Below are 21,910 nucleotides of genomic sequence, written 5' to 3' on the forward strand. Positions count from 1 at the left end.
GTACCATAGGATTCAGTAACTCCACTTCTGAGTATTTACCCGAAGAAAACAAAAACACTTATTCAAAAAGATACATGCTTATTGCAGCATTATTTACAATAGCCAAGATATGGGAGCAACTTAAATGCCCATTGATAGATGAATGAATAAAGATGTGGTGTGTATACATAGTGGAATATTACTCAACCATAAAAAAGGAAAAACTTGCCATTCATGACAGCATGGATAGACTTAGAGGGTATTATGCTAAGTGAAATAAGACAGAGAAAGACAAATACCATATGATTTCACTTATATGTGGAATCTAAAAAAACAAACAAGCAACAAAAACAGAGAGAGAGAGAAACAGACTCATAAATACAGAGAACAGGGGCACCTGGGTGCTCAGGTCATGATCCCAGGGTCCTGGGATGGATCCCTGCATTGAGCTCCCTGCTCAGCAGGGAGTCTGCTTATCCCTCTCCCTCTGTCTCTCCCACTGCTCTTGCTCTTTCTCTCTGTGTATCTCAAATAAATAAATGATATCTTTAAAATTAAATAAATAAATACAGAGAACAAATTGGTAGTTGCCAAAGGAGAGGGGATGGATGAAAGGGGTGAAGGTGATTAGGAGGTACACACATTCAATTATAAAATAAATAAGTCACAGAGATTGAAAGTACAGCATAGGGAATATAGTCAAGGATATTGTAATATTCTTATCGTGGTGAGCATTTTGTAATGTATATAATAGTTGAATCACCATGTTGTACACCTGAAACTAATTTAATATTATATGTCAACTATACTTCAATTAAATTTTAATTTTTTTAATTCAGAAAAAATTAAAACCCAACAGACTACGCGAGCATCCCATTTTATGAACGTTAATCTAGATATCTAAGAATGAGGATTCCAAGGCAGTAAGAGAAGTAAACATCCAGATGTGTGATGCCCTTCAGAATCATTTCATTCTGAATGTCTTTACTGTTTAGGAGAAGTCTTCAGGAGCATAACTGCTTCCACATGACCTCATCCATTTCAAGGATCCTGCTATGGATAACTACCATTTTTCAGGGAGAATGTAAGTATAGCCTTAGAGGTAACCACCTTATTGAACTAGATCTAGGAGGTCGAATGTCATCGAATCAGTGATTAAGGGGTAGAAACAACTACACTACAGAAATATCTGGAACCTCCATGACAGATCATACAACAAAGCAAAACATTCCGTTGTAGAGGGCTTGCAAATTTATTCAAGACACCAGCGTCCCAGATTCAGTTCTCTGGGAAGCAGACACTAAGTAGAGTTAGAAGTGCAAAGGGCTTATTGGGGAATAACCCCTGGGAAAGTGAAGGGGTACAAGGAGGGGCCACAGACCATGCTGTAGACCTGACAGTCTGCCAGCACAGTACAATGCTCTGGAGCAAGGAGGAGTCCTGCCTGGGGCCCCTGACCAACGCTTTTCTCAGTCATCAGTTGGCAAAACACAACAAGAACATAACTTCAGCCTGAACACTGATGTAAATCCTGAAGGAGCCAATGGCTGGAAGCTGTCAGCTAACCATACTCCTTGTGGCAGGAAAGTATTCCTTTCTCGAAGGGGGATCTGAGCTGTGCACCTTTGTATCTACCACAGACCACTCCATGCGATGTATAGATCCAGTTCTCCATGATGAGGGCCAGCCCCTCTCATGCTCCGGTGGCTCTCTCTTCCTGAGTGGAACCTTAGAAGAGGGAGGTGAGGGGAATGAACCATAGCCCCCGTCACTGCAATTGATTTCAGGGGCACAACTGGTACCCATTGTCTCCCTTTTCCACTGTCCATCTTAACACCTTAGCCGTCACCTCTGTTGGTCTGCGTTTACCTAGTGGTTTCTCCCAAACCCTAATTCCTGCGTAGTCTGAGCCCCTGGGAACCATATGCTGCTCAGACTTGGGCAGGGGAGTACTAAAAGCCACCAAAATGGGTCACCTGAGCCCTACACACATTATCCCTTGAATCCGTCATGTGACATCAGCCCCCCCCCCGCCCCCCCGGCTCATCAGGGTCAGTGACTCCTAACAGGATGGTAGCCCATCTTATTTCCAGCTAGTCTCTGAACACAGAGCCCAAGTGCTCACACAGCATCGCAGCCATAGTGTATAGCTCCGTGGGACTCTCACTGGGTCCCCTGGTGAGAGTGTGCCCTCTCAGGGACCAGGATGTCAAACTGCACAACCCTGAGATGAGGGGTGGGAAGCACAAAGTCCCTCAGTTATCACTGGGAGTACTGGCAAGCGAGGCCACCTCTGCTTCCACATGTCAGTTCCCAGATCCATGTATTCTTCCTATGGGGGACCCTGACTGCATCACACAAAGGTCTCGATACATCCTCAGCATCCTGGAGGGTGGCACCTCCAGGAGGATGCAATTCTATGCCTATGGGTCAGGCATTCTGCAAGCCTTTTATTAATGGTAATGGCTGAGGTCCTGTGGGCAGGAAAAACAACCCAGAACACAGAGTAGAGGTCTACTCCTGGGAGAAGGAACTACCGACCCCTCCAATGTAGTCATTTTGCCTCCAAGTGGCCAGCTGGTCTCTCCAAGGAACAGAGACATGCAGAGGGCTTAGCTTTAGTCTCTCTGATTAGCAGGTTGTACACTCAGAGGCAATGGAAGCTAGTTTAGCATCGCTAAATGGGAGTTCCTGCCCCTGGGCCTCTTCATAACCTCCATCCCTGCTGTTGTGGCCACTTCATACACGTCCCCCATTGTACCATCACTGACAGAGGCTGCCTCACAGCAATTGGCAAAGTCATTTTGTCTACTTGGTTGTTTAGTCCCTCTTCTGTAGTGGATGCTTTTTTTTGCGGGTGTTAACATATGATACAAAGATCTTCACACTTCGTGTCCATTCCCATCTGTCTATCCACATGTCTCTACTCCAGGCCTCCTTGTCACTGATTTTCCAAGCTTTATTCTTCCAGGTCGTTGTCTAGCTGGCTATATGATTCACCACTCCCTACAAGGTTGTACATGGTCTAACCGCAGAACACTTCTCCTTTGACACAAAGTACGTGACAAGATATATTGCCTCAAGTTCCACACATTAGGAAGATGTCCCCTTATCATTGTGTTTCAAAGCTACCCTTGAGTGAGGCTGTAACAGCTACCATTTGCTTTAGGCTTGCATACACACACCAAGCTGAGTCATCCATACACCAAGTTTAGGCATTTTCCTCCTCTTTCAGTTCATTGTGTGCACCCCCCCACCCCACATATAGCCATATGTGTAATTTGGGTTAGGGGGGTGGTGTGGAGTCTGTGCTACTAGTCAGGCAGCTCGCCATTGCCAGTCCCAGATTTACCATTTCCATCATATCATGGATTGCTATTGGATCCACCTGACTTTATGACTTGGGGGATCCAATAGGACCCAGGTCATGATGGGACGTTCTGGACCCATGGTCACTTGTATCTTGGTCAAATGTTCCATCACAAAGCCCAGTTTCATGCCACAAGTGGGTTTTCAGGAGATGTGGTTATTCTTTGCTGCAGATGGCATGACCTTGCTCTAAAACTCAAGTGCCTGCATTGTGGTTCTCCCACTAGGGTTTGCAAGAAACTCCCCATTTTATCTTTTTTTTCCACCACTGACACCTCCAACAAAGGGTCTACCGAACATATGACCCAAGTGTCAAGGTTACTTGCATTTCAGCCTTGAGCTACTACAAAGTTCTTTCTGCTCTCAGCCCAAGTCAAAGTTGGCTGAATTCCATATTACCTGGAACGGCGGCTGGAGCAGTTTTCCTAGGTATGGAATTTGTGGCCTCCAGAACCCAAGGAAACCAACAAAAAAAGGAAGAATTTCTTTGTAAAGAGGTTGCAAGGTATAGTAATTTGGCTTTTACTTTGGAGGAGAGGTCTCAGCATGTCCCTGACTACTGGATTCCTAAAAATTTTACTGAGGTACTAGCCCTGGATCTTTGAGGGATTTATCTCCCATCTTTTGGAGCACATGTGTCTTCCCAAGGCCTCTTGGCTGTAGCCTTCTTTTGCTCATTATGCCCAGTCAGCTTGATGTTACCAGAGTAATAAATCAAGGTGATGTTCTATAGGATCCAAATGGTCCGTATCTCAGCCCCAGGGCAAAACTATACATGTATATTGCTATCTGTCCCATTTGAATGTGAACTACTTCTGATTCTTGTTCCTGATTCAGACAGAAAAAAACGTATTTGCCAAATGAATGGCCACGTATACCATGTACCTGAATCCATGTTAATCAGCTCTAGCAAAGATACCGTGTTAGCACAGGAGCTGTAAATTAGCACTACTGCTTGACTGAGCTTGCAGTAGTCAACAGTCATTCTTCAGGATCCATCCTGGCCAGCTAAATGGAAATATGGTAGAGTCCACCAGCCTTGCTCTATAAGAGTGAGCTGAACTTTACTATCCTCCTCTGACCCCCGATGCAGTACTTTTATATTTGCTACCTTAGATGGAGTGGGGAGATCCATTTCCTTCCTTGCTAGGATAGCTCTTACATCAAAGACAAAAGGCGCAACGGGCCAAGTACAATTACAATCCCAATTACAATTAGGACTTGGAAAATGACATCCAGGTGGGTCTGTAGCCCGTGGACCCACTATAAGCTGGACTTGGCCAGAACCACTTTTTTTCCCAGGCCCTAGGTATTCCCACTCTACCAGGACTTTGGGTATCAATGTTAACTCAAACCCCTTATCCAACAGTCCTCCAACTACGTAGGAATTCTTCTTACCTCTTTCTACAGTCCCTACAGTAGGTGGCCATAAGTCTTTGGGGGAAGGAGTGGGAGAATCATTACCACACATACATGTCATGGTCTTGAAGTTTCCTTCTCTTTGGGGACCTGGTTACCTTTTTAGTGTACAGGATCCAGGTTTGAAAACTGACTCAGATCTATCAGTTGAGCAAGGGATCAAACATTTGGAGGGTGGGAAGACAGCTGCCTTCAGTCTCTTGATCAACAATTTTTGTACTTTTTAATTATATATGGTGAGCAATCCCCTTGTCAGCTGCTCATCTACTTTGCCCTGGAATGCCATGCTCTATTAATCATCTCCTTAATTCTCGATGGGTCAGGCGCCCTTGGCTGCCACTCTGATCTGCTTGGTCACTATGAAGATTATGACCCCCTTGGCTTCAGGCAGTAGAGTGCTGCCCCCCGGTCTCTATCATTTCAGGAGCTCATCTCCTCCACTGCTATCAGGTAGCCAAGTTTTATGATCACCTGTCCCGCCATCAGCCCTGGCCTGCAGAGGGGAGCCACCCCTGAGTTTCTTAGTGATGCTAGCGCTTCCTTCACCAGTATAATTCTGCTGGCTTTGGTGGAGGATGTGTCTGTCCTCTGGGCCTTCGCATGGGACATGATCATTTGGTGGGTCTCTCAGACTCACGTAATATATCTGATCCAGCATGTTCACTTCTCTGAGCCTTTAATCCCTTCTACCATCTGCCACAGTAATCTAGACATTTCAGCATCACTCAGTGTGGGCCTTCACTTTTTTTCCAGGCTTCCAGGAGCTGACCTAGCGAGTTTGCTCTACCCCTGGGGTCCTTGCATGTTAAGGCCTGTACCCCCAGAGAGTGCCCCCAAATCCAAAAACCTTCCTTTATTCTGTGTTATGGCCCAGTCTCCTTGACTGAGCACCCTCACAATCCAGTCCCATGGATACTCCCCTCCCCCACCCCGTGCCAGGTTGTGCTGGTAGGTCCTGCAGCTCCTTTGGAGTGTGGTCCCTTTCCTCCCTTGTCAGGCCCAACATGTCCCTGGCTGGGTTTTGCTGCCACTTGGCCTTTATTATAGGCCTGGCAGTCAGAAGAGGAGATGGGAGCAGCTTCTGGGGGCATGAATCATCTCTGTTGTCTTCCTGTGCTAGGAGAAATGTTAGCTCTTAATGAGGTGGAGTGGGATGTGTCTGAGGGCTTAGAAATTTTGAGAAATCTGGAGAGTCAAAATCTATCTACCCAAATAATGCCATCACACACACACATATGAGCATGTACATATATATAATAAATTCTATATATGTAATTATATATAGAGTGCATTAAATATACATAAACAAGCTTTTTCCAATTAGGTCCTGATTTTGGCATACCGGAGCTGCCTCTGTTGAGTACTTGTGTCTTTGTCAGCTCAACTAGGCTCTCCAGAGCAAAACTGCTCATTAGAGAAGGCTTGCTTTGGGTGGAAAGTGCTGGACCCTTGTACCACCACCGCCCAGTCACTGGCTAGGAGCCGCCCCAGGAAGAGTGTGCCTTTTGCTCCTCCACTGAGGCTAAGTCTGAAGGAGCTAACGTCTGGAGACTGATGGTCAACCACACTTCTCATTCCATCGATTCCCACTGGCTCAAATCTGATGATCTCTTTCATGGGAAAGGTACAGGAAACCTAGGAAATATAAAACAAAACAAAAACAATCAGCATATAAGGTCCATTCCACTTGTTTTTAGGGAGTTACACTTTTTGGTTTTGTTTGAGGTGTCTTTCCTCCTGTCTGAAAAGCAGCATCGATCTTTGCCACCTTTGCAAAGTGCATGCATCTTGGGTTACTAGCTCCAAGCCCACCCCCGCCCCCCACCACCTTCGGTCTACATCTTGTCAAAAATCTTCACTCACTTCGCACATTCAACAAAACAAGCCCTCCTGCCCACATGACATGGCAGAAAAGAAGATTTTTGTCATTCCCCCATCTGTGACCGTTGAGCGGACACCCAGAACACACACTCACTGACCAGCTTCCCAGCCCAACCAGTGATAAGCCAGGTCAGTCTCCCCTCAAACACCTGGCACCAGCCCGCACCAAGATTCTCAAAGTCACTCTGACTTGCTTACACCACCATCTTGTGTATTTGGTTATGCCCAGATGGGATTTATCCCAGTGCTGCCTCAAGGATGCATTTAATAGGGGGTCAAAAGGGCTGAGATATTAATATCCTCGAGTGCACAAAGAAAGAAAACCAAAGCAATTAAATGTCACTAGCAGTTTTTCAAATAGAGCCAACCGTTTTGCTTTAAGACATTTAGGTTGACTACAGGAGTAAAGTCTTCATACAGACTAGGCAAGGAGAATGCTTTTCTAGGAGGTCTTAGATTTGCATTTAATTTTAAATCAGCACCCTATAAGCTAGATTTTCTGTTATGTAGACATGTGCCTTTCAGATGCAAAAGTCCTTTAACATCTGTAAGGAAATCTACGTGGAGGATTCATAATAGTAGTGATAGAGTAGGCTTAATGTGCAAAACCTACTAAATTATCACAGGTTTGGGGGAAAATGTTGAATAAGGTAGACTAATAAATTAGTTCCCCAAGCACTTTTGATCATTTTAGGGCAACTTCTCAAAACTGGAATTACAGTTTTTCATACAATGGGCATTTAAATGTCTGGTCAGAGAAAAATCTGGAGTAATTTTTGAATATTTTGTCTTAGTTTATGCCTTTAGGCTGTTTTCCTCATCCTGAATCAAATCTAACATGCACAATGCCTCTTAAATTATTTGCTTACTGCAAATTTTCATTGGGGCAAGGGGGTCTATCACCACCTTCTCCCTCCAAGGACCGTCCTGGGGCCTCATTGGAGGTTTTCAGGACATGGTTTGTTTTTTTTTTTTCCTGATGAGAGAGCATGCCTTACACTGGTTACCTCCTTCCCTTTTACAGGACCGTGCCCTGGCCCTATCATGCTACACAGTGGCATATCAGAGAGAAAAGGGAAGGAATAAAACCTAGAAAAGTTTGAGAAAATACCTTTAAATACTTCATGCATACCTGTGAAAAAACCAGCGTAGAGCCTATCTGTGGCAACTGTTCAAAACCAGAGACACACACACACACACACAAAACGTTAGTAGAAAACCAACTTCATTTAAATGTTAGAGGCAGCAGCTTTGTTTGCAGTTCTAATCCCATGCGGTGGATGCTAATTCTGTAACATTATACGGTTGCCTTTTTTTTGGGTACAAAGGTAGAAGGGGGGTTTTCTTTTGTGTTTTTCAGTGCAAAGTGATTCTGATCAGAAAGGACCAAGGTTTCAGCTCCAAGTACCTGACATTTCCATCTGAATCTACTTTTTTTTTTTTTAAGAGGGGGAAAGAAAGGTCTAGTTTTTCAGGAAAAGAACCTCTCTACGCAATCCTGAAACTGATCTTTAGATTTTCTTTTCCTTAATCAATAGAAAAAAACTTGATTGCAACCTAATACTTATCTGACTCTAGCGCAAGACTAACTGAATTTTTGGTTTTACGAGGAGGGAATTCAGACATCATTTCAGGAATCAGAAATAATTGGCAGCAAGTAGGAGAGAACTGACATGAATTCTTGTTTTACCTAATTTTTGCCTGGTTTACCAAGATTTGGCTTAATATTTCTGACAGTTCCTCCAGTCTCTACAGAACAGGTTAGTGACATTTTTTCATAAATATAAATACTTAAATGCCTCCTCCTTACTGCTCTCTGAACTGTTTCCCTAAGGGCTTAAGTCTTCACCTCACACGGCGTCTCACTCTGCTACAGCTAGCTACGTGTGATCTCTGCTAGTCTTACTACCATTTTCAGCAAATGGACTAATATTTATTATGTGCCTGAGATCTCAATGTGTCTGTCTGACATTGAAGATTTACAATAAAACTCTCACAGGGTAAATCCACTGATTTTCCATGGAAATTTGGCTGGAGAATTGCAATAGCTTCCAATAATAGGAGGAGGGTTTTATTTTTGAGAATTCTTTTGGGAGCAAACTACACGGTCTCCCTCATGCACTTGGTTCTCACGCAGGTGTATGCAGAACTTGGAGCTTGCGTGGTGTTTGCGTCTCAGCTTTGTGGAGCGGCACAGACCATCCACGCTCCTAACGGAGGGTAAAGCTGCCAGTTCAACTGATCGTAACTAAGATGAAAACAAATTCACTTTTGTGATGTTCCTTCTTTAATTAATTTGCTGGATTGGCTCCTTACTATAGAGAAGGTGATGGCCAAACTCTCTAACTGCAGAAACACATTGTGCTGTAATCGACTTTTATTTGATCCTGATTGAAAGCTGTTTTAAATATTAGGAGAGCCAGGTCTTAGAGAGGGTGGATGTTTGTTCTAGAGACACAACACAGGACCTGCATCTTTAGAGTTTGGTCCTATTTCTTGTGCTTGGTAGCTGCAGGATGGATGGGTTTCCTTTACCCTTTGCCACCCTCATTGATTCCATATAATTTCCTGACAATTTGGATGATCTTGTTAGACTTCCAAACTGGCTTCTCCTAGGGGGAGTCTAATTTGTTCATGAAGCATTGAACTTTTAGGAGGACCTGCCAGCATTTGGGGAATTTCAACCTGACGCAGAAGTGTTGATGTTGTTATGTGAATTTATTCTATGATGGTTGTAATGTGTCTTGGGATTTGCCACCAAACACACCTGGTGTTCTATTTACTCTGGCAAGCTGGGGATTTTTTTTTCTTTTTCTTTTTAAAATTCCAGGATGAATTATTCATCATTACTTAGAATTTGGGTCTCTTTCATCTTCGCACTCGTGTGGCACCAAGGTGAGTACTACAGAATTCCATAAAGCTCTTGATTAGCATGCTCTTGAATTTATAAGGAGCTACTTTGGTTGGAACTGTAATTGTCAGGGCAGGTGTACATGTGTCTGCAGATACAACAAGAAAAATGTAAATCAAATTCTGTTGTCAAGGGCAAAATACATTAACTTTGAATGATGTTCACTTATATTCTTACTTTTTCTTATTTGACTTCAAACACAATTTATATATGCCAGGTTGCCCCATGTTAATGGAAGAGGTCTTCAAAAATAATGCGAATAGTTTTCATTAAAAGTATATGGTGTAGGTAATGTGTGCATCCCATACCTGACGATTGATCCCAATTAGGGCATTTAACTGTGCCACAAGTTTTAAAGCGTATTCTAAAAATACATTTGTTTCAGCTCAAATCAGGAAGTCCCGATGGCATTAATGTCTTTAACTTATGAATCAGTGGCCTTTGACAATGGCAAAAATCTAAAGCTTTTGAGAAGTGAAACAAGAAAATTCTTCCCCTCCATGAGCCCTTCTCTTTGTAGCCTTGCCCCGGGGTAGGCGAGAGAACACAAACACTTCTTTCTACGATTTTTGTATTTTAGACAAGAAAGATGGGAAGGTCTATATAGATTTGAAACTTTTATGACTAAAATTCTAAGGCACCTTTCTTTGTTTTGTTTGTTGAGATTAGCTGGCACATGATTACAAGTCTGAGTATACAGATCTGTAAGACATGCATGGCCCTAATATTTTTCCAGGGTTGGATAAACTTAAACAGTGACAGCATATAAACAACAATGTGAAACCCCACAATAATGAGAGTCCCACGGACTCTAGCCTCCTACTCCTGCTCTAAGAAAATTGTGTTTTATTCAGTGGGGAAAAAAAGTTCTGGGAACATAGTTAAGTTTATTGTGAAATTCTCAGCCTAAAGCCAGCGTGGGTAGGGATAGTCTTTCTTTCATTAACTCTGATGCTAATGATAGGCCATGCTGTTTACAAGTTCTATTTTTATAATAGTAGTGGCTTTGAAGGTAGAAACTACTGTAGTTTCAACCTCCTTCCCTTTATAAAGCACCTTTCTCATTCAATACATATTGACCAAGTATTTACAATATGGGGTATCTTTACTATTTGTATTCTTAAAATAGAAAAATTTGAGTGGTCCATTCATTCCTGTTTAAAATCATGAACTAGTTAGGATCACTCATAAAGAGAAGAATCTTGCATATTTGCCTTACTTTTGGAGCAAAGAAAGAAGTTAGGGATAACCTCCATGGACCATACTTTCCTCTCTCCTCCATGAGAGGTATGGATTTTCCTTCCCCCAGGCAGATGGGCCAACGCTTCCCAAAACATGAATTAATCTTTTCATTAAAATGATTACAATTCAGTGTGAATTCCAGCTCTTATTCATGCTTGGGCATGACTCCTGAAATGTTCCCCATGGAGGATAAATCCATGACATGATTTGATTTGTTATTATTAATTTGAGAAAGTACATCGCCCTTCAAATATAATAAGTACCTAGGTATAATGCTATATGATAGGGATTATAAAGAGATTAAAAAAAATCCTACCTTCTAGGAATTTGGAATTTGTTACTTCTGTGTAAATACGAATTTTAAAGAGCCCTATTGGCCTACTGATTGTGGCATTAAATAAAGAACATCAACTCAGGGCCCCTCTAATTACACTAGCTACACTAGCACTCCTTACGATTCAGATTTGGTTGGCTTCCCAGAAACTTCCGGGGCTTGGGGAACAATGCTTATGCACTAATGAACTGGGCTAGTTTCCCCACTTTCCTCTGATGGTAGCCACTGGAAACAGATTAGCTCTCTGACCAGACAGATCTCTCTGGTTCCCTGCTCTAGAAGGAGAGAAGCTGGCCCTTGACCAGGCACTGCTGTCCTGCTTTCTGGCCACTCTGCATTCTCCCTTCCATGAGCTGTTGTATCCTTGAGAAAAATTCCTGAAGGAGCAGGATGGTCCTCGGCCAGGTGCTCACCAGCCTCTCAGCTCCATCAGCACAGAGCGGGGACTTTCCAAGGAAAGGCCCTGACCCGAGAAGGGGGTGTTAGCATCTGGATTACAGTGAGGAGCTACCTCGAGTACTATGGCCAGAAGCCCCTAATGGATTTGCCACTGTCCCTGAAAACTAACGAACAGTTTAAAGAAAAAGGAAGAAAAGATGATGTTCTATTGTTCTATTTTCATTCAAGAGAAGAAGGGATGGCGGCAGAGAAAAGATGCACCCCGAATATAGGTTATGTCCAAATGCCATTGGACCTGATCATGAGTAATGTAGACCCTGGGAAAATTGTTGAATTTCTCTCACTGAACTGGGCCCCCTTTGCAAGGCTTGGGATGAGAAACTTCTGAGGAATAAGCCAGGTTGCCAGGAAGGGTGGTGGTGTGGTTTACCGGAGGGGAGCTGTGTGTTTGTGCAATGACTCTCACCTTTGACCAGGGTAATGAGTAAAAGCCCCATGCATCCTCTCCCAAGGGTCCTCGGGGCCCAGCCTCCCTTGTCCCAGAGGCTCCCATGTCTGTCTTTTGTAAACAGGAGCTGGGCAGAGAGCCCTCTCGCAGGGCCAGGGCTCAATGGAGGTCATTCACAGGCCAGTTACTATAAACCCTCTCCTCCCACTTCTGTCCTGGTTCCAAATGTTGTTTATTTCCTTCTGGGATCTGGTATCTTCCCCTACTGTGCAGCAGGAGGGAGGGGACTCCTTTCAGGAAAAGACAGATAGTAGAATGCTGGAGCCAGCAGGGAGGTTCATAGCCACAGGGCCACCTTCTCTCAACCTGCCTTGTAGTGGGAGATGAAGCTGTCCTACACCATGCCAGACCAAAAGGCTGGCTCTCAGGGTTCTGAGAGCTCCAGGTTGGGGGGATTTCACAACCTTCCAGCCAGTTTTAACCATTGCTGTCTCCAGAATGTGTGGAAGCATAGCAATGAAGCCTGAAGTGATTTCTCCTAAGGAGAAATGGCATTGTTCCCATTCTCCCCTTTCCAGAGGCAGAAGATAATGCATCGTGTACAGCTTAGGGTTAGGATAAATGAAAAGGCAGTCTGAACTGCATTTTGTTTGTAAGACTTACTGAAAGAAGCTGGCTTTAGCGGGTGGGAGGGAAGTAGCTTGCCAAGCAGAAAACGGCTCTGCCATCTCTCTAACCACCGTCTCTCTCAACAGCTGAGCCCAGGGAGCTCATGTATCCATTCTGGCAGAATGACACCAAAACCCCTAAAGTAGACGACGGAAGCTCATCTGAGATTAAGTTGGCCACCCCCATTTTCTTCTTTGGCGTTCCTTACCGCACCATCTATGTAAGTGGAGGGGCAGGCCATCGGTGGCTCTCTGGCTCTCCCCTTTGTTTGTCATTAAGGAAAACATTTTAAATACCTTCATCCAGGGCTCCGGGAATGGAAGATTTATTGGCAGCCAGAACGACAATTCCGAGATTTCAGGAGCTGATAGGTTTTATGATTAAGAAAGTCAAAAGTATATTTAATGGCTAATGTTCATAGTAGAGGAGTATACAGGGCAATAAATTGCTTTTGTGGGTGATTAAACACAGAAGTGAAGCAGAGGCCCCAATGCCATGAACATTATTTCTGCTACTCAACAAGATAAAAAGATACACTGAACCACAATAGGAGCAATATCATTTTTCTTTCCCTTCTGGGGGTGTGAAAAGTTTAGGCATCTGCTCTTCTTAGGCTTCCTACCAATTTGGAACAGAGCCAGAGCATAGTAGAGGGGTAATCAACTATTATATATAAGTTGTTTGCAGAATGGGCCGTCCTTGTTGGGTCTGAGATATGCCACGCGGTCCCACTGTCAAACCTGCATGAAGAAATGGTACTGTTTGCTGTCAGAGCCCTCCTGGGCACCTGTGTTCTCAGGCTATTTTTTTTTTTTTTTTTTTGGATCCTTGAGTTTGTTGCATGTGAGACTGTTGCACATTGAGAAGGTTCAGAGCAACTGAACTTGTCTTTATCTTGGGCTTTAAAGCATGGGGCGAGCCCTATGTCCATTCTGTCACACCCTATTCTATTCTGTGTCTTGCCTTGAAGGAAGAGCTGAAACTCCCATGCCTCTGTCTCTGGCCATCGCTGCATCTGGGACCTCTATATTCTCCAAACTTTGTTGTATAGCTCAGAACTGACTCCCATCAGAAAATAATTCCCTCGTCCATTACCTACCCAGTGGTCCTTGAACCACATTGCCTCGGTGCCTGTTAGAAATGCTGCTTCTTGGGGCCTACCCGCAACCTGCTAAATCAGAAACTGGGAAGGGAGCCCAGGTTTTCATGAGCCCTCCAGGTGATTCTGATGCCCACAAAAGTTTGAGAACCCCTGACCTTAACTACGGAATATAATCAAAATACACCGGAGTCAATACCAACTCCCTCTGGTAGTCTGTGTTTTAAAGACAGCTGCTCCTCCCTAGCAAACATATTGCCCTGGCATCCCAAAATGCCTTTTGGGTTCCACTTACAGCAGAGCCTCCTTGTTCTATAATAGCTGATGGTAAGTTTCAGAATGTGTGGAGCTGACTTTGGAGATGAAGGAGGTGGACAGGACCTCCATTCTGGAAGCCTTAGTCTTCCAGCCCTCCAGAAGATATGTATTTCATTGAGCTCCTCTCTCCTCTGTCATACTATTGAGTCTGAACAATTCTTGCCCTTGCAAAAGGAGGGTCCTTAATTTGGAGCAGACTTATTTAAGGGCAATTTGTTCCCTGGGTTTCCACTTCTTTGAGTAGTGCAATCTTTTTCAAGCCTCTGGGTTGTTCGCTATCTCTTGGAGATGATAGATTCTTAATGTCCTGGCAGCTGGGTCTCCAGCTTCCTTTCCAAACCCCACACCCTTGCTTCCAAAACAGATTGATGGACCTTTGGCCCAGGTGCTGATAACTTCCCTCTGGGATCTGGGTCACTGTTAATGTCCATTATATTACTAATTAATAGGAACATACCAAGCAATTGAAATGTATAGGAAAGTGATCTCCAGGTTTTCTGTATCCAGGAATTGCAAGTGTCCCCATCCCAGACATTTCTGCGGTTGAAGCCATACAAGCCACGGGGTTAAATCAATCTCGTGGAGCTGCAGACACAGGCAGAGGCTGAATTGTGTACAGGTCCTGCGTCAATGGAGTATACATATTGGCTGTGATTTGCAGTTTATTTATTTGCAGTCATTAAATGACTAAACCTGTGACTAGGTTTAGTCATTTAATAAGCTTACTAAGTCTTTTGCAAATCATGAAGAAATCATCATAGGATAGTCATTTATATATACAATGTAAAGATTTCATGTCTCCATTTTTATGCAGAAATTATACAAAGAAGGAATCACACTGCAAGAGCTTTCATGGAATTGGGCATCTGTAGGTTGTAACCTCATCCTTGTTCTGGGTACAGGGTGGTTGTGAAGTCAATCAAATCAATAGAAGTCCTTTAAATGCCTCATCTAGAGCAGGATATGGTTGATCCTGAGATCTGAGTTCAATAATGGAGTGTTTGATTTATCTTTTACTGACACTCTTCTTTTGTCATATACTAGGAATCAAGGTCTAATATACAGCTCGACAATTTTTTAATTAAACTTTTTGCTTCCATGGGTTTTTTTCTGTTTTTCTATCTATTTTGCATCTGTGATGCTGGATCTTCTTTATGGTCCACATTACCTCCTACCTGGCCCAACACACACACATACACACACACACACGCGCATTTGATAAGTGTAAATAAAGATAGGATAAAGAACATGAAAATGAGACTGATTATTAATAAGAAATGAAGCTGACCACAAATTGAAAGTGAAAGAAAACCAATGAGTTGTCTGGAAGTAAAGGAACCTCCTAGTTGAGAGATGGAAGCTGGTGCTTGGGGGTTCTAATTCGATCGCCTAAAAGTTGTTTTCATTCGTAGGATTAGGCAAACGTCTGTCTTGGTTTGTGACTCTGAAGTTGTCACATTTTCAAATGCACCATGCCAAACCTGTCTTATTTTCACAGGTCAATAACAATGGAGTAGTTTCCTTCAATGTGCTAGTGAGCCAGTTCACGCCAGAATCCTTTCCCCTGACGGATGGGAGGGCCTTCATTGCTCCCTTTTGGGCCGATGTTCACAATGGAATTCGAGGCGAGATCTATTACAGAGAGACCATGGACCCTGTCATCTTGAAAAGAGCCACCAAGGACATCCGGAAGTACTTCAAAGACATGGCAACCTTCTCTGCCACTTGGGTTTTCATTGTGACATGGGAGGAAGTTACGTTTTACGGAGGGAGCAGCACCACACCTGTAATAATTCACATTTTCTATTTTCCGCTTCATATCTTGACATCTAATTCTTGTCCATCCTCACTACTGCGACGCAGTCTAATTGTGAGAGCGGAGGAATGTCAGTTTCTTGAGTTAAACTAATGAGTCTTGCCATCCACTTTCCAGGAAGCAGAGGGAGCTATCATACCTAACCAGGCCAGCCAGCCGTGATATCTCAGACATGTCATCCCAATCACTCATCATTATGAATGTCTACAGAGAGCCCCTCCACAATTTTCTTGCAGTAGGTAGCATTTCTATTTTGCAGGAGAGTGACTGAGGCCCTGCGACCTCATCCAGGCCACATGATCAGGGATGCATCAGGAACCCAAAGGTCCTTTATTCTTGCCAGAGGCACAAATGCTTCTCTCCATCGGTTAATTTCCTTCTCCCTCCCCCACTTTTTTTTTTCCTTTTTTCACAAAGCCTGGTAGGAAGAAGAAAATAGAGGGCTGAATTTGGGTACAAATGACCTGGCTCATTTTATTATGTTATGACCTTTTTTTTTTTTTTTATTGAGACCAGGTCTGGAATTATTCATATTTGATGCTAATTGAAGTGGGCAGTTAAAGCATTTCATGAATAAAGTTTCAACATCTGCTCTGAAATCCCAAATGAGCAGTCAAATAGAAGTCAAATAAGAAAGATTATCACTGGCATTATCGTAGAGATAATCAACTTTCTACATAAAGGGACAGAACATGGTTTTCACGAACACCTGTGGCTCGTTTGGGTGACTTTGGCAGTGGAGATATTTGAAGTCATTGACACGTCTCCAACTGTATAATTTACAGTAAGCAAAGACACTCAAAAATCTGCCCTCTGCTTTCTTAGCATTATTTCCAATTCCATCTGTTTTCTAATTTCCTTGGCAATGAGTCAGTTGTTTAGGGATGGAATTGAAACTCCTGAGATAGAGACAGAGGTGGACAAGCGCAGGACCAGCCATCCCTGGCTGCCCCTCAGTGAGCACTTAAAATGTGTTTTAGCACCTTCTGACCGGAGCATGAAGGTGCACTTTATCGCTAAGAGGTTCTGGAGAACAGAAAGACACAAGTTTAAACAGTGGATGCATTGGCTGGAAATAACCTCTCAAGAAGCATACATTTCCCTCTGTCATGTTATGGATTGCTAACGACTCCTCGGGTGATGTTTTATGTCTTTTAAACCTCATACCTTACAACGTTAAAATGCAGGATACCAGTGATCGATAAATTCTAGTGTCAGCCGGGGGAAAAAAAAGGGAAGAAGTGCCCATCAAATGCTGACCACCATTTTTTCAAAAAAAACTTCCGTTGGCCATAAAAATGGCAAGATAATTTAGATACTTTCTGCTTTATACTTTGGAGTAAATTTCTGGGCTAGGTAAGAACTCTTTCAATGAGGATGAATGAGGTAGCATCTAAGTGCTTTGGGCTCCTTGGAGAAAAGATGGTACATGTCCATCCATCTCGATCTTTGAAATTGACTCCTCTCCCATCTCCCATCACCCCAGAACTCCCCTCCTCTGTAGGAACACACATCATCAGGCCAACTAAGCACTTCTCATGAGAAGTCTCTTAGAGGCAGCGGGTGCCATGGAAGCCCAATAACGAGAGAGAGGGAAGGGGACACGTTTACTTTAAGGAAGGAAAACTATATTTATTATTAGTATATTAGTATATTATGTTGGATGATACACATAAATATTGTGTGTATCACCCCACAATGATGTTGTGTAGTAAAGGGAACTCTCTCTGCCTGAAAGGTGAGCGAATAGGCCCAAGAAGTTAAGTGACTCGCCCAAGGGACAAGCAAAGAGATTTGAACCTCACAGGAGGCCAAGCAAGGTTCAAACTAACATCTTCTAACTCCCAATTCCTGACCTGGTTCCCCCAGGCATCACTGAAAGTCCTCTAAAGTGTAAAGGGGCTTTTCAAACATTGAAAACATAGTTTCTTTTTTTTAATTAATTAATTTATTTTTATTATGTTTTAGCCAACATATAGTACATCATTAGCTTTTGATGTAGTGTTCAACGATTAATTAGTTGTGTATAACACCCAGTGCTCCTCACCACACGTGCCCTCCTTAGTACCCATCGCCCGGTTACCCCATCCCCTCAGCCCCCTCCCTTCTGTCCAAAAAAAAGGATCTGGAGGAGTCTTAGAGCAAATGTTGAAGAGATAGGTATGTGTAGGTTATGTGAGAGCAAGCCAGAACGTGCATGCGGGTGAGCCAGTCCTTGTAATATTCTTAGGGTAGTTGGTTGGTTTTGAGGTGACTTCTGGGTTGTTCTCAAGATCCGCTTGGGCCAGAGATCTTTCCAATTTTATTTTAGGAGAAGGGATCTACTTCCTGAAGGAGAATCCTGGTCTGGAGGAGGGTTGCACTTTAGACCTTGTGTGACCTTGACTTGGTGCCTGACTCTAGAACCTGACCCTGCGGTTATCTTAGAGCAATCTTGAGCTGACTGTTCGTGCATCTCTGTGCCCCACTTAACTCTTTTGTTGAGCTGGGCCAAAGAATGGAGGCATATACCTCCAGGACTCTATCATAAACGCCATCGGCCGTGGCCAGAACAAAGCCTGAGGAAAGAGCTCTCATTTATAAAAAGGGCTTTTCTTTCCTTGCACCTCATCTCCCTCCCTGGGACCGTCTAGGATGGGAGATCTGGGGCTTCCAAGATCCCCTACCCCAGTCTGATTACACAGGATAAGGATTTGGGTCTTCCTCTGTGTCTGACTGGATGTTAACCAGCACGGTATCAGGCAGCTGGGAAAAGTACAAGGCTTGAATGGAAAAGGTCAAAGCAGCCTCTCCTTTAACTCTACTTTTATTTACATTGTCTGAAAACCTGTGTCAAGGGGTAGGGGTTAACAAAAGGAAATAGTAAAGGACAGAGTTTGCTATAGCTTGTTTCTGGAAACTGTGCGAAGCTTGTTTGGATTTGTAAAACGTTTCTATCCTAAGAAGGTTAAAATGAAGACAGCGCATAATGACAACACACAAAGAGACAGACTGGGGACTCCAGCTCAAATCCCATTTTCTGTTGCTGGGTACTTGTAAAATTTCCAGCAATTCATTTCCCTTAGCCTTCAGTTTTTAAGCTCTCGGATGGGAAAATTGCCCACCTTATCCTTGGTCTGAGGTACAGACGGGTGTTGAGAATTTGGCAGATACCAAGTGATACATAAATGCTCAATTAGAAGACCAATTTTTTCCCACAAAGTGCTTTTTTGAAAATCATTTTCCAATTTCCACTTTAAAAACGGAAGACCTCTCACCAGGATTTGTGGTGTCTTCTAGGATCGAGGGAACACAGTGCAGACCTTGGCCTTAGTCACACTGAGGAGCATTTGGTGGCTTTCCTCCCCATCTCCCCACGCCCCACCCACCCTGCTCTGGGAACAGGTGCTTGCGCAGCCCTTCCTGGGCCTGGACCACTTCCTATAGTTTATTCTCATGCTGCCATCTACAGGTGCTCATGCATTATCACAAGCTGAGCTGGGCCTCTTGACTTTCCTGTCTGGTTCCAATCAGAGCTGTTAAGAGGGGTGCTGAGTCAGCCTTTGGGTTCTTCTCAGGCAATTTCTCTTTCAGGTGCATGCTCCCACATGTCTTGCTTTCCCCAGTGGGGGCGAGAACAAATTCAGAGGGGAGGCAGAGTATGAGGGCTGGCATTGGAGAAGCTCTGAGCTGCTTGAGGGTAGGGAGGGTGCAGGGGAGAGGGGGCTGGGGAGAGGACCTTCTAGGGAGGAAAGTCATGAGACCGTCCATTCTCATCCATCCCGTAGGTGAACACCTTCCAGGCTGTCCTGGTGTCCGATGGATCCTATACATTCACGCTCTTCAATTATTATGAAATCAACTGGACCACTGGGACGGCGAGCGGCGGCGACCCCCTGACCGGCCTTGGGGGAGTGATGGCACAGGTAGGTGGCTCTCCATTTCATCTCCATCGTGTTTCCGAAGCACTGCTCTCTGCTTATGTTGCTCAGCCTCCTGGAGGGAATCCTGCCAAGTTTCTCTAGCTTTTAACTAGAGAAGTCTATCTGATTTTGCGGGTGGAGCGAGAGGCTAATCTTGCCCATCTTTGATATCTTCATCGGGGTGTGGCATGAATGAGGCAAGCCTTTCTTACCTGGAATGGTGGCCCCGGGGACTCCAGGAGAAGGGGTCTCCTGATTTCAGTGTGCCCGATGCTGCAAATAAGGTGCTGGGGCGAGTTAACCAACAAGGGTGGTGTTTGTGTTCAAGTCTCGTCTTCCCTTTGTGTTCTAGGCAGGATTTAATGGTGGAAACCTCACCAATTTCTTCAGCCTCCCGGGGTCAAGAACCCCTGATATTGTGAATATCCAAGAGACCACGAACGTCAACGTTCCAGGCCGCTGGGCATTTAAAGTTGATGGGAAGGAAATTGACCCAGCCAATGGCTGCACCTCCAGAGGTAAAGGCTTTTCCTCTTCTCCATGGCAAAGTGGGGTTTGCTTAGTGTAGATTGACAGGCAGGCTTTTAAGCCATGGGGGCGGGCTCATTCCCGATGCCTTCCTCTTTTGACATCTCTCAGCTGGGTAATGGAGATCAAGGTAATTTTAGCATGCACATTCATCACACCAGGAGCTGAAACCCTGCATTTGCTCCACGGTGGTTTCTGTAGTCTCAGAAATAACTCCAACATGGACATGGCTCTTGAGTGATTGCTCAGCCAGAGGGACAGAAGGGAGCCCTCCTGTTTAACATTATTTTTGTTGTTATTGTTGTTGCCATTTCTCCCTTCCCCTTTCCATTTTTCTTCCCCTCTTTACTCCTGCTCTGCCATCTGCACTTTGTAGATCCGCAGGAGTGGGCGAGCTTGGAGCGTTGCCAAGTCTCCACGAGAGCAAATCAGCACTTCCTAGTATGATTAGAAAGCAAGGGGAGAGAATGTCATCCTCTTTAGGGTGGCTTCTCCTCAACTCCTCTCTGTAGCAGCAAAACAGGCGGGAATTGGGGGACAATCAAAGCTGGTGTCAGGTCTGTGTGATCAAGCAGTAGTAAGAGCTTCCCTCAGTTTTCTTTACATTGACATACAAAGTTTGGGGCCTTCTCTGAACTATCAAAACCTCTTTGCATGTGCGAAATAGCCCAGACTGTCCCAAGAACATCCTGGCTTAGAGGCTCCTGCTGCTCATGTGTCAGAAAGTGTTCAGGAAACCGTGTTTCTGTTGGTATTTCTGGGATGGAGGCTACAGCAACTAGAAGTAGGAAATCATCCATCTAGCTGTCTGTCCATCCACCCAACCCTCTACTCATCTATCCATTAGCCAGCCAGCCATTGCTTCTTTCCAAAGAACATTTGAAAGCCCCAACAAGGTGCTGGCCACTCACTAGGTGTTGGAGATGAAGGAGCTCTGACTTCCACAACATGGCTGGTAGAGGACAGCCACGGGAACAAGGATGACACAATATAGGACATATTGTGATGGGTGCGGTGGGAGGGGGCGGCGGAAACACAGAGGAAGACCCTGGAGACAATGTTTGCAGATGTTTAAGAAAGTTTTGGGTTGGGATGCAGATTTTAGGTGATCTCTTGTCTCCTCCGATAGAAAGCATGGTCTGGGGACCCGCAAGTCTCAGCAGCTCTGGGAGGCCTCAGGTTTCTTTTGACTCGGCTTCAGTCGGTGTAATGTACAGAAGAACCACGTTCCCAGGCCTGAAATGCCCACGCCCTCGGCCCCATTCACTACACTGCGGTCAGGCTTATCAAACCTCTGGACTTTTGCTCTAATGAAAGGTCATCTGTACAGATGTCCCTGCCTGGGCATCCTTGTCTCTGTGGACTCTGGGAAGTCCTCCACGTTCCGAATAGCAAATAAATGTTTTGGAGCTGAGCCGATATGAAACTGGATGGGAAAGAACCTAGCTCTAAAGCTCATCCGTCTTTCAGAGATGGTGCCCTCCTCCCTCACAAAGTGCAAGACAGCTTCCCTTAAGGTCTGCGAGAGATACCAAACCAATACCACATTATCTCTCTCCCCTTTATGGCCTGGACTAGGGACCTATCCAGTGCCTC

General features: G+C 44.3%; 1 protein-coding gene across 2 annotated transcripts in view; it reads left to right on the top strand.

Annotated features, from left to right (window-relative positions):
• Positions 1–21,910, top strand: part of LOC113914199 (tubulin-specific chaperone cofactor E-like protein) — a 177,291-nt gene that overhangs the window by 98,706 nt on the left and 56,675 nt on the right. Inside the window, exons 9-13 of one of the 2 annotated variants that reach the window (XM_035722684.1) lie at positions 9,479–9,543; positions 12,738–12,871; positions 15,567–15,854; positions 19,652–19,789; positions 20,139–20,304. In XM_035722684.1, the coding sequence (XP_035578577.1) occupies positions 9,479–9,543; positions 12,738–12,871; positions 15,567–15,854; positions 19,652–19,789; positions 20,139–20,304 (791 nt within the window). Of the gene's footprint in view, positions 1–9,478; positions 9,544–12,737; positions 12,872–15,566; positions 15,855–19,651; positions 19,790–20,138; positions 20,305–21,910 lie in introns of those variants that run through there. The other variant, XM_027579201.1, reaches the window with a different exon arrangement.

Source organism: Zalophus californianus, chromosome 11 (genome assembly GCF_009762305.2).
Source record: "Zalophus californianus isolate mZalCal1 chromosome 11, mZalCal1.pri.v2, whole genome shotgun sequence".
NCBI classification, from domain to species: Eukaryota; Metazoa; Chordata; class Mammalia; order Carnivora; family Otariidae; genus Zalophus; species Zalophus californianus.